The 12,727-nt window shown below is 40.0% G+C and overlaps 1 protein-coding gene across 1 annotated transcript in view; it reads left to right on the forward strand.

The window, feature by feature from the left end:
• The window catches only part of TIMM8B (translocase of inner mitochondrial membrane 8 homolog B), a 35,018-nt gene extending 22,750 nt beyond the window's left edge, over positions 1-12,268 (forward strand). Inside the window, exon 2 of the mRNA XM_069224975.1 lies at positions 11,449-12,268. Within this exon, the coding sequence (XP_069081076.1) occupies positions 11,449-11,616 (168 nt within the window). The 3' untranslated portion in view covers positions 11,617-12,268. The remainder of the gene's footprint in view (positions 1-11,448) is intronic.
• Positions 12,269-12,727: the final 459 nt, after the last annotated feature.

Genomic DNA, 12,727 nt, shown 5'->3' on the forward strand with positions numbered 1-12,727 from the left:
AATAGTTTTCTGTTTTTGCACACAATCACAATCTGGCTCAACAGTTTCCGGTTCTTGCGCACCAACCTTAAATCTTTTCACTAACCATAGTATGCTTCTCCAAAACTGCCCTTGACATGTAAAGGGCTTTATTTGATCCCACCAAATGGTGACATTGACTGTTTTTCTGCAACTTCAACCATGTCTTCAACCAAAGGGAATCCCTACTTCCATTCACCACCTTACCATCACAGCCCTTCCACTGATCTTCAAACCCAAAGCTACACGCTTAAGGTTCCCTACTTTACTACTCTTTAAGGCTGACCGCATTCTGCACAATTTCCATCACCTATTCTGATGCAGAAAAGTGGCTTTCACCCTTTGATTCCATATTAGGTTTCCTCACACATATCTAATCTCCACTTTGTTTGTGAAGTGGTTTGACTGCATGGGGAGTATCGCAGTAAGACTTACTCTTAATGTTTGTCTCTTCAAGTTGTTGTTGGGATGTGTGTGTTTTAATTTTTTTTATTTGTAACAACTACCAGTGACCATTGCTCAACTGCACTGTAATGCAACCACAACGGAGTGAACTTATATCTGGAGCTCCTTCCTCTCATTACCATAAATGGGGACAAAACTGTATAGTTGTTCATGGTCACTCAATGTGCCCATACAGCCTTCTGCACAGCAGTCCGCCAATCACATTTCTTCCGAACTGCACTCTGAATAACCTTCTTGGTCACCCAGTTAAACCTTTCCACGCTACAGTTCCCACTGGGATTATAAAGGGATGTTGTCTTGTGTTTCACACCTACCTTCTCAAAATATGTTTTCACTACATTCAAAACGAATTGCACACCATTACTGCTCAACAGCACTGCAAGTATGCCTTCTGACCAAAAGGTCCATCCAAAATCTTTATAAGTGTGGCAGTATCAGCTCTCGTCACTATATTCATCACAGGCCATTTAGAGAAAAGGTCCATCAGTATGATCACATACTCTTGCAGATGCCCAACCGAAGCCAACAAATCCACTGCCACACATTCCCAAGGTTGTCCCGGAATAAGGCATTCACTCATGGGTGGTCGTAAAGTACACAAGGATTTGTCAGCAGAGGAACAAGTTTTCACATTTTCCGACAAGCCTTTCCATTGCCTTGTCCACTCCCGGCCACCAAGATAAATCCTTGACGACTAATTTGGTCCTCACAATACCGAAATGTCCTTCATGACAAAGTCTTAAAATTACCTCACAGTCCACAAGGAGGAATAATCTTACTTCCTCTAAGGACCAGCTCTTTGTCCATGTACACCTCCGATCTAACTCTCCAAAAAGGTCTACACCCTTCAGTCAATTGTTCCTTCTTGGGCCAGCCCTCATACATATACCACAGAATCATTTGCAATATAGTATCCTCCTTCTGTTCCTTCTCCCAATCCTTCCTTTTAATAGCCTGTGAGCCAGAGTCATGTACTAATGCAATCTTAGTCATTCCATGGATCATATTCACACTTTTCTAAGGGGTAAACATCCTGGATAGACAATGTCTCACCCTATTGTCCTTACTAGACACATACACCACGTGGTAGATGTAAGCCTTCAGCTTCATTGACAACCTCGCAGTACTGGCAGAAGCAGTAACACTCCCTTCTGTGGTCATTCCACCTGGGGATAGATGGTCCTCTTTGCTACATATAGTTTACCTGTCACATGTCTTCCTTTAAAAAAATAAAAAAAAGACAACCACCTGAAACCCAAAATGCAAATTCTTTCACCAATGTAGCTCTCAGGATTAATATTAGAGGGTGATGTGTGTGCCATTTTTCTCCACTTGTTCTTGCATACATACTCATTGACAGTAGTGAAGGATGATCCCGAATCCACATATATCCAGATGGGGAAATCTATAGTTATGTAACACTCAGGCTTGCCTCTGGCACTACACTCAGTAATGTTGAGGACGAACTTCTCTTGCAAGCTCATGACGCTGTCCAACTTTGTAATTTCATCCTCTGTACCACTCTCACTTGGGCCTTTGTGGATTCAATTCACACTATTCATTTTCTTTTTACACACCTTTGCAAAGTGGCGACAATGCCACAACTGCTGCACTTCTTCTTAAGCACAGGACATGTCTTACAGTACACTAGATGTTCTTTGCTGTAACAGCGATAAAACTGTCTATCTTTACCCATACGTTTCTCCTTGACATTGCTCCTTTGATCTTTTCCCCAGTTTTCAAGACGTCACTTTGCAAATACAGTCTAGATCTTTATCAGATTTTTTTTTTCAGTTCCGTGGCACGTATTTCTGAAATATCCACCTTCTGTATTATAGCTAGTACATCCTCAAGTGGAGAATCCCCATTAATCCATAACCTCTCTTGTATGGCTGGGTTATTGGCATGCATGACTAATTGATCACAAACCAATTTATCATGAAGGACTCCAAACTTAGTTGTCATTTTCTTCAAGTCTGCCACATAGTCTTCAGTAGATTCTCCTTTTATCTGTCTGCGCTAGAAAATTGTAGACCTAGTAATGCCAGTACATACTTCCGGCCCAAAATATTTATTTAGATCTTATAAAGTAGCTGCAAAAACGTTAACATTCCCACTCAGACTAGCCTTCGGCATACAAATTAATGTTTTCAGCTCCGCAGGACCCAAAGAGTAGAGGAGAACTCTTTTCTTGTGATAAGCTGACATCTCATTATCTTCATCAATTGCAGAAATGTAATTAACAAAATATTCCTTCCATTCCACTCACTTCCTAGAATGTTCCCTTCCGTTCCTGGTACCCAAAATGCATGTGGAGGACAGATCGTAAAATTTTGCTGCCCCATGTTAATAATGTCACATGGAATCAATACAGTTCTAAAAGAAACAAAACCAATTTTTTTTTAAGGTTTCACAACCCACAGTGTTCCAGGGTAATGTCTTAAATGGCAATTTCTTCAAAGATTTGTTTAAAAAATAAATAAATAAACTGAAATATTTGGGGTTGATATCCTCGTAATACATGATTTCCTGTAATACAAATGCCCGAAACGGTCAGCAGTAAGTGCAAAGGAACGAGCGATGAAAGCTCTCTCAGCTATGCTTTAGGAGTCAACACTACCTTCAAGATCGCTCCCAAATACGTCAAGCGGACTGACCTGACGAGTGACCTGATGGGCCGTATGTTTCAAAACATAAAGTGCCAGACTAGACTGTGCCAAAGCGGTGCGTGATCTCTGCGGGCATGCTCCGTTGCTAGTGTCCACACACCACTGATTTGCCGGTGCCGCATGCTGCAAGGAACTTCTTGCATAACATACCGCCTTCTACATTCCTATGTAGCCTTCCCACAACCTAAGTATACAAACCATAACAGACCTATTGACAACCTACAGTGGGCTTAGAGCCCACCCAATGATTGCCTATATTGGCACTAATTTACGTGCCTTTTAATCACTAACTTGTGCTTTTTTCCTCTTCTTCTTTTGTTTGTCCCTCTCTTGCAGCATACCCTCCTTCCTTATGCCCCTCCATTGCTTACATTTCAGGCAGTACTTCTTTTCTTTTTTTTGATCATGGGCATGCAAGCTGACTTCCTTGTGTACCTCCCTTTTCCCCTCCACTGCACTCTGTGTTACTATCTTGCCGGTGTGCTTCTCCCTTGCCCCCTTAATGTTATGCTCATCCTCGGCGCCTCACTTGCATGCTTTTCCCATGACTGCTGCTTCCTCTAGGAGTGCTGCTTCCCCTTGTGCTACTCATGCTGTTGTACAGAATGGCTAAAAAGTCAGTTACAAAGCAAATAGGCAGAGCCTCAATATTTGTCTTGATTTTGTAATCACTATAAAAGGTACAAAACAATACAAATTATTACAGTGACCACAAAATTGCAGCCGAACAACACAGAAATATAAAATAAACACACCGAAGGAGGCAGCTGACAGACTTCCTGCCTCAAGTGCACAGTATTGATGGGCAGGCAACTACCTAAAAAATTCACAGCAGTTGCCTGACAAATCAATGCAGCTGTGTTCTGTGTCGAATGCAGCATGCACAAACCAAACAAAGCCCCTTGATTATTTTTAAATAGCATGAGATTCCAAAGTGTTAGCGTAGGGAGAGACAGGGTGCTCAGTGCAAAACAATCAAATTAGCTAGCAAAAAGCCACTCCTGAAGCATATAGGCCTCACAGCCCCAACAGAACAAAAAGATCATTCTCATTCAGCAAAATTAAAAACATGGTTTCAATACAGAGCTAGGAGATCATGGTCTGAACGGGTCAAGAGCAAGGCAGGTTTGGGGTGTATGGACCAGGTGATTCCATGAAGACTGCTTTTTCATAATCGGATCCTTTTATGTTAGCCAAAGATGTTTTAAGGAATGTCAAAGTGGCTCATTGCTCAAGGTCCACACCTTAAAAGGGCCGCCAGGAAAGTAAATTTGATTTCTCTCTTTCTCACCTCTGTCTAATTCTATATCTCAACCGCTCTCCTTCTCGCCACTTACCGAAACATATAAATCTCTTTGCTCAATATATTGTTTGGATTTTTGGAGTTCTCAGAAAGACATTGTTCTTCTTTTTTTTTTTTTGTGTTTTTTTTTTTTTTTTTTTTTTTGTGTCTGAATCCCAGCTCCGAATGCTTGTTTGGCATAATGCTAGGTTATTTCAATTTTTATGGTGCTCATATCACCTGGGAGGGTATCACAGAGTTGTGCAGGTTGGTTAGCCCAACAGTAGGAAATAAAATTCACAGTTGTTGTGAACAGAGGCCCGTAAAATATGTCTTACTCTGGGCCTCAAAAATCCTTATGACTTCACTGGGCCAAACATTATTCAACCAGGTATTTAAGATCCTTCACCTGTAAGAATTGAAGCCTAAAAACTTTGATGAAAGCTACATTTCAACAACTCGCGTTTTGAGGCTGACTATTCATGCCTAATGCCCGTTGCAGGGTTATTCAGCTTGGGTGATGCCAGATGATGGCTGTCATGCAGGGTGGGGAGGGTGCAAGATTCTTCTGCTACCAGGCTAGTATTTTGAACAGTCCATGCGAGTAGGGAACAACAATTTTTTTTAATTAAAAAATGTTGCTTTTGTTTTATTAATATTTCTGATTGCAGTGGTGAGGACTCTGCCCTCTCATTTTTTTTTTACGGAATTGTTTTTACATGAATAAAAATTATAATGACATTCTTGTGTTATTTGTGAGATTACTAGATGACTCCATGTCACCAGTGTTGCAGTTTAACAATATAAGGGATTGTTTGAGTTTTATTGATGTCAGGACCATGAAACTCTGAGTGTACCACATGAGGTTTGAACCTGTGACCTTGAGGTCAATCTGGAGTTGCTGCGGTGTGCACAAGTCAACTGAGCCATCAGATCCTACTTTCAAGGTTTGCTAAGTATCAAATTCTTTCTTAAGACTTTCTCAAGATAGAAATTCTGGGGCCATTCATCAGTTACTTGGCAGAGGCAAAGTCAAATGTTTTAGAAGGTGCTGCAAAAATAATTGTAAGCAGTGCTTGAAAATGTAGCTTTTATTCCAAACAAAATTCTTTCCAGTACAATAGCACCAGCACTCTCAGCAGGTCATCACCTAAACTGCCACAGACGAAACATCTCAGCATTGAACTTTCACCAGTTGATCTCCAAATATGCCAACACCCTGATGTCACTCCGAATGACCTCCGGCAAACACAACCCCAAGAAGGCCAGTTGGATTTCCCCCGCAATCCAGGACTCCAGGCGCACCTGCAGATGTCTAGAAAAAAGATGGAGGAACAGCAAGACTCCAGAGAACCATGCGGCTTTCAAATCCACCATCCCCACCACCTCAGCAGATCCACTAGGAAAACCACTCTGCAGCACCGTATGGACACCACCACACACAGTACTAACGAGCTCTTCACCATGGTCAACAAGTTCACCAAACCCCAATCAGAAGCTGCAAATATCCCACCATCCTAGGACCTTTGAAACACCAGTACCACCCAGAAGAATATAAAGAAACTACAGCACATTCAGAACGCTTCTGGAAGACTCATCCTGAGCATCCCCCCACTGCAAACACATCACAAAACACCCGGAAAACCTCCACTGGCTCCCCATGGAGAAAAGGATCAACTTAAAACTCCACGCATACAAGGCTGTCCACAACTTGGGACCTACCTAAGCCACTGCATCACTTTCTACTCCCCCCAGACCTCTCTCCTCCGCTCAACAGGCACTGACCACCGTACCCCGCATACGGAAGACCTCGGCTAGAGGAAGATCCTTCGCCTATCTTGTGGCAAAGACCTGGAACACCTTGCCTCTTCACCTCGAGCAGGCGCCATTGTTACCTGGCTCTTCAACTGAATCACTGAGGACTGAGGACTGAACCCCTGCAGTGCCTTGAGATCCTTATGGGTGAGTAGTTGCGTTTTATAAAAGCTAATTGAATTGAATTTGGAATTCCATTGCCTCAACTGTTAACTGCAATTTAAATGTGTATGGTTCTGTAGTACATTTAGAAATTGTGGGTTCTCACCTCACTTGAGTCCCTTTCGATCTAGATGCAACACTCTGCTTCTCATTATCTCAGATGGAGATCGATCCCTGAAGTTCACATGACATTAACACTTCTAGAGACGTGGAACATCTTGAAGAGACTGCTTTTCATTTGGTATCCACAGACCGATAGTTGGGCAAGCCAACTGTGGTTTTAGTTTGACTTCCTGCCTCATCTAAATTTCACATGTATCCACTAGGCACCCTTCACAAGATGGTGCTGTCTGAGAAGCTATGCTTACTGTGTGAACGATTTCAGGGATCATGTCTCGTTATTTTGTTTTTCAAAACAAACTAAAAGGCTTCTTAGTTATTTATGGGTTCCAAGAATCTCAATTCGTATGAGGATAGTTTAGCCTTGAGTACACAAGGTATGGAATAAGATTGTGATCAAGGTATAATCATTGTAAGTAGTTTTGTTCAACCTCTCTATTTAATGACTTCACAAAGTGATTTTTGTTTCTCCTTGGGTGTGTTCAATGTTCTGTGCAATGCAGTTCCCATCAGTAGTTTGGCGGCCTTGCCTCTGCACGCTTATTTCAGCAAACTTTACTAGAGACATCCACTCCTCATCCCCAGCCTGCAGAGACTTTTTACTCTGTGCACTGCATTTGGTTGTCCCAAGCTGTTCTCCTGAGACTTTCACAGTAATCCACCCATACTGTCATGACACCAGGCAAGCTTTTTAACTCCTAGTAGATTAACCTCTCTTCATGACCATTTTGCTGTAATGAGCCTGTAGTTGTTCTGGCACATTTGTTTCCTTGTTTTTCCTTCCTCAAATCATATTTAGAAGTTTTTACTTTCATCATAATTTCAGTTCCTGGAATAACTTTGGAAATCTGGTATTTCTGAGAATTTTTCATGAATTTCCCTCCCAGGGCATTTTTGATCTTGTTTGTATAAAGGAAGCTGAGCTTTATGATTCAGTGCATTGCAGTTCCCCCCCGAATTCTACTGTGTATTGACCACCCATCTGATATAGTGCAGTTGTTAGCTCGCTGCCAGCTCTGTTTCAGTCGGCTGTCTTCTCATTCCTTTCTGTTACGTGCATGTTCCTGTCTGCTTGCTGACAGTTTGCCACTACTGGTGCAATAGCACATGTCAAGTTTTTTTCCTTCCTGGTTTCTAGAGTTTTCCTCTGAGCACCCTGAACCCAAATTTAGTCCTGGTTTTCAACTCTCATGTGGAAAATTCCTGTTTTGTCATGCAGGACTTTGAGGTGAGAGAAGGAAATGACTGGCCGTGCCTTTGCCAATATACCGATCAGGGTACCGTAAGACTGATAGTACTATAGTGATCAAACGTCACCTTGGGGCCATTGAGTCATGTCTTACATGTTTGCATAGGCATTTTAAGCTGTGGAATGGTCCTAACTGAACAGTCCTTCCAAATAGTAACTAATGCTAAAACAGTTGCTATTACTAACTGCAGTCTCAACCAAGATGGTGTTACACTTATTTATCAAAAAAATCTTCCTTTTGGAGGTTAAAAAAAAAAAAGTTACTTGTCTCACCCACCAACTCTGTAAAGATAGGTCTATTGCTAGGATTAACATCTCAAACTAGGGCTTTATCTAGGAGCCATAACTTTCAAAGAATATGTTTCATTAACCTTTTTGGTGGATACACTCAGTCGGACCTACATTTACATTATTTTTATAGTGGTTGAGTTTATGTCAGCATTGTAATTTATGTTATTTACAAACTCCAAACAAGCATATGAGCCCCCTGGCCCTGAATTCAAGTGATTTCCTTAGTAGATGTAAAAAAAGAAATTGGAAAAATACAAACCTTCTCTACCCCCTAATTTCAGTGCTCTGCATTGTACTTTTCTCTGCACCCCAATGGTTCTGTTTCACTTGTTGCTTGCTCATGCACGGTCCTATAGCCCTCCTTTACTGCTTTCTACTCAACTCCTCTGTTGGCTCTTCCCAAAGCCCTTTCTCATGTTTTCACACTAAAAAAACGAAAATAAAATAATGTTTTTATTTACTGATCGAGTGGCAACCCCCATTTTGTATATGCAAATGGAAAACACAAATTAAAATGGCACCCATATTATTCTGTAGGCACACACCTAATCGTGATTGTCTTTTTTTGCTTATGCCTGTGCTGCAAAGCATCGATAAACTGCACTGACAAGGTCAATAGGGCCATAAGGCAAAACATGCTGACTTTTCCAATGTTTGTTCAATCTTTTGATTTCTTCTTATGAATTGGTGCGTGGGAGGTACAATTATAAACTGTAGCTTAGTTAATGTCTCTGTGTATCAAGTGATTTTAGACAGCTAACAAACACTTAATATTCCTGTACCCACCGTGTCTGACCGACCTAACTTTATAGTACTTTCTGGCTCCGGAACAAAAGAAGAAAACATTAATATGTATTTCTGTTTTTCATACTTTAACCCCTTAGCTGCTGGGCCGTCTTCCAAACCCCGTGCTGAACCCTGTTTGGGCTATTTGGGGTAGTTTGTGCTTAAGCCCCCATAACATTTTGTCCACGTAAGCTATCCAAGCCAGATTTGCAACTTTTTGTTTCCCAACATCCCGAGGATTCTAAAGGTATCCAGAGTTTGTGGGTTCTCCTGGAGGAGACCAAGAAATTAGCCAAAATACAGCTAAAATTTGTTTTTTTGGGAGGGGCAAAAATCCTTCAGAAGAAAGCATCTGTTTTTTCCCCCTGCAAATGAGATGAACTACGAGTTTGCAGTGCTAAAACCACCATCTTCCCAGCTTTCAGGAACAGGCAGACTTGAATAAAAAAAAAAATGTTCAACACAGTTTTGGCATTTTACCAGGACATACCCCATTTTTACAATTTTTTGTGCTTTCAGCCTCCTTCCAGTTAGTGACAGAAATGGGTATGAAACTAATGGTGGATTCCAGACAGCTAAACATTTCTGAAAAGTAGACAAAATTCTAAATTCAACAAGGGGTCTTTTGTGTAGATCCTTCAAAGTTTTCCTATAGAAAATAACAGTTGAAAAACAGAAATAGTGAAATTGAGTTGAAAAAAACCCAGCCATGTCTACGTTTTCTTCTATACATTTTTCCAACTATGGCAGATTTTTGAAAGCAATATACTGTTACATCTGCTGTACCCTTCTGATTGTGGGGATATATAGGGGTGTAGGTTCAATAAGAACCCAAGGTACCCAAAGCCAATAAATAAGCTGCACCTTGCAGTGGGTTTTCGTTGTTTACCGGATATACAGCTATTCATTTGGTAAAATATAAAGGGTGAAAAATAGGTATCAAGCAAACCTATCTTACTGTCTTGCATTTGGAAGGCACTAATGTAGAGAACGCACTGAAAGGGTTAATTCGATTTTTTTAATACTTTTCGGGATATATTGTTCTCAGAGTTCACAAGCGGATTTCACACTTGTGTCAATCACAAACTGCAAGTAGGTGAAAACCACGAAAGTGAAAACACATGACAACAAAATGTAATGTTTCCTTAACGATTCTCCCTGCCCGCAAAAGCTGGGAAGAGGTTTGCACAGCATACTTTTGTTGATGAAATTCTTTGGGAAAAAACTACTTGCTCATCACATTTTTCCAAAACAAGACCGAACGTTTGCTATATTTCTGGCTATTTTGTCTGTTCCCTCCAGTGGAATTGACAAACCTGGAGTACCTTCCTTTTCCCCGTCATGTGGTAAACCAGTATTGACACAGCAGGTGTTCATTGATAGTCGGAAGTGTATGAAATTGTTAAAGAAATATCCTGTTAGTTATAATGGTCTCCTTTTCATGAAAGATTCATGCAAATTGTAGCTAAAAGCTATGTGTGCATTTAGGAACTCTGTCGCTTTGAAGTTTAATTTACCAGGTTGGATCACTGTCTGTGGATAAATGCTATCTGAGAGTGACCATATCCTCAGCAGTTTACCTGAGGCTAGGCCTCCCAGTGCTTCCTTACGACCTTCAAAAATTGCAGCAATTGCAAACTATTTGCCCTTTGGCTTGTTAAAATTCCTGACATTTCTGTACTTGAGGGACAAGTTAATTTCTAATTATTCTTAAAAACAATAACCCACACGTTTTAAGAAAGTGAGAGCTCTGCACCTGCTTGCAAGTCACAATTTGTAAGATGCATGTAAGTGACAACTAATTAACATACTTGACATCAACACAAGTGGTATGAGAGAAATACTAAATATATGTTAAACACCAAAAACGTAATTTTAAGATTAGTGGCGCTGCTTTCTTTTATATATTAGTGGCTTCTGAACAACTAGAATGACCCGTAGCAGAGCTCACTATGCTAAAGGTAATTTTAAAAAAACTAAAAAGATTTTAAAAATCCATATGCTGACCACAGTGCTGAAGAGTATGGTTTTATTTCTTAACTTAATTAAAGCTTTTTATTTTTTATTTTTTAAATAACTGTTATTTTTTTATTTTGCTACATTTATGGTTATAATACCTTTACCAGCTTCTTACCAAGTATTTTTGAGTGAATAAAATGAAAGTACTCCAGAGGCTGGGCTTACTCCACTCCCCCTCATTTGCCAAAAAAAGTAACATTGTGGGGAGCTGCCGCCAACTACCAATATGTCAAGGGAGCCACAGGTCGAAAAAGTTTGCGAACCACTGCCCTACTTGCGTTATAGGCAGTGTTTTGAAAAAGGACACCTTTTTACTGTCTGAGCATTTTACAGAAAGAAATGTGAAGTACATGTGGTTCTGTCTGTAGTGTGTGAATCTTGAAGTAGTGGTAAAGACACAACATTTCAGGGTACCAAGGTTCTTTAGACGTAGATAATGATAATTCCCACTGGCTGTAATTAATAGTGTGAGTGATTAAACTGATTGTTTTACTTAAGAAGGTTTTTCCCCACTTTACTACCTGTTAAAAATTCTCTTAATCAGAATTCTGTTTTTGCTTTTTTGCATACAGGTTCATAACTTTATGGATGCTTGCTGGGACAAATGTGTGGAAAAACCAGGCTCGAAGTTGGACTCCAGGACAGAAACTTGTTTGAACAACTGTGTGGACCGATTCATTGATACAACACTCTCAATCACAAATCGTTTTGCCCAAATTGTACAGAAAGGGACTCATTAACACTTGGCATACTGAAGAAATCTGTGCTACAAACAGACTATATTAACAATTTTAATTTTCTTCCTACTGTCAAAACTACTTCCTTCAAAATGTTTAACATAACATATTGTGAATTCAAACGAACAATATAAACGCCATATGGCACGTGTGATTTACAAGCAAAGCTACCTGTTTCTGTCCTCACCTCATGTCATGTGCAGCATGATTTTCGGAAAACCTCTCTGTAAAATTAAGTTACCTCACCATTGTTATTCCAGTATTTCTGTAAAACTGGGTTTTTATCAAGCTGTTGCAATTTGGTTAGCCTGTGAGAAGAAAACTAAAGCTTGTCAGCTTAATGAAGCATCCTCCTAGCAAGATTCATCAACTCTCCACCATTATGATTACTGCCTTCCTTCTTGCCCATGTTAAGTACTTTTGTAGTGGGCCAATTGTGGGCTCTACAGATTTTTTTTCCACATCTGTTTATAGGTAGCGGGTATCACCAGTACAAAGTGGCCTTGAGGCAGAAGATATCAGAGGCAGTTTTGCCCTACAATGGTTTGCTCTCAAGAAAGTGATGATTGTAATAAAAGCAAAAATGCAATGTTATATAAAAGGAATACAAAAGTACAGATCAAAATCTATAAATAAATACGTTTCTCGTACTATATTTTCTTGTCTGCATGTGTGAAGCAGGAATTTGTTAAACGTTTGCTAGGGGTTCACCTTAGCAACTTAAATAAGATATCTCTTAAGCTTCTAAAAAGGAGAAATACAGGGCTGCCAAAATTTACTAAACCCATATGTTGTGAAATCTCTTAAAACAGTTTCAGCAGCATCAAGGTTTTTTTTTCTTTTTCTTTTTTTTTCTTTTCTCTATTGTAATTACAGGTTTAAATCATGAATAAGCAGTTTCTCGCATTGGCAAGTGGGGAGACTGGGCTGGCGTGAGTGTTGAGAAGAGGCATGAAAAAATATTTAGTTCATTTAACACATTTTATAAGTTGGCATGAACATGCCATTTAAACTAAAGTATGAAAAAGTTACTTCATTTTAAATTTGCAATATTTTTAGCACTATGATTAAAAGAGCTCCTATAATGTACATTTTTAATTTCTGTGTGGATGTT

Source organism: Pleurodeles waltl, chromosome 3_1, assembly GCF_031143425.1.
Source record: "Pleurodeles waltl isolate 20211129_DDA chromosome 3_1, aPleWal1.hap1.20221129, whole genome shotgun sequence".
Lineage (NCBI taxonomy): Eukaryota > Metazoa > Chordata > Amphibia > Caudata > Salamandridae > Pleurodeles > Pleurodeles waltl.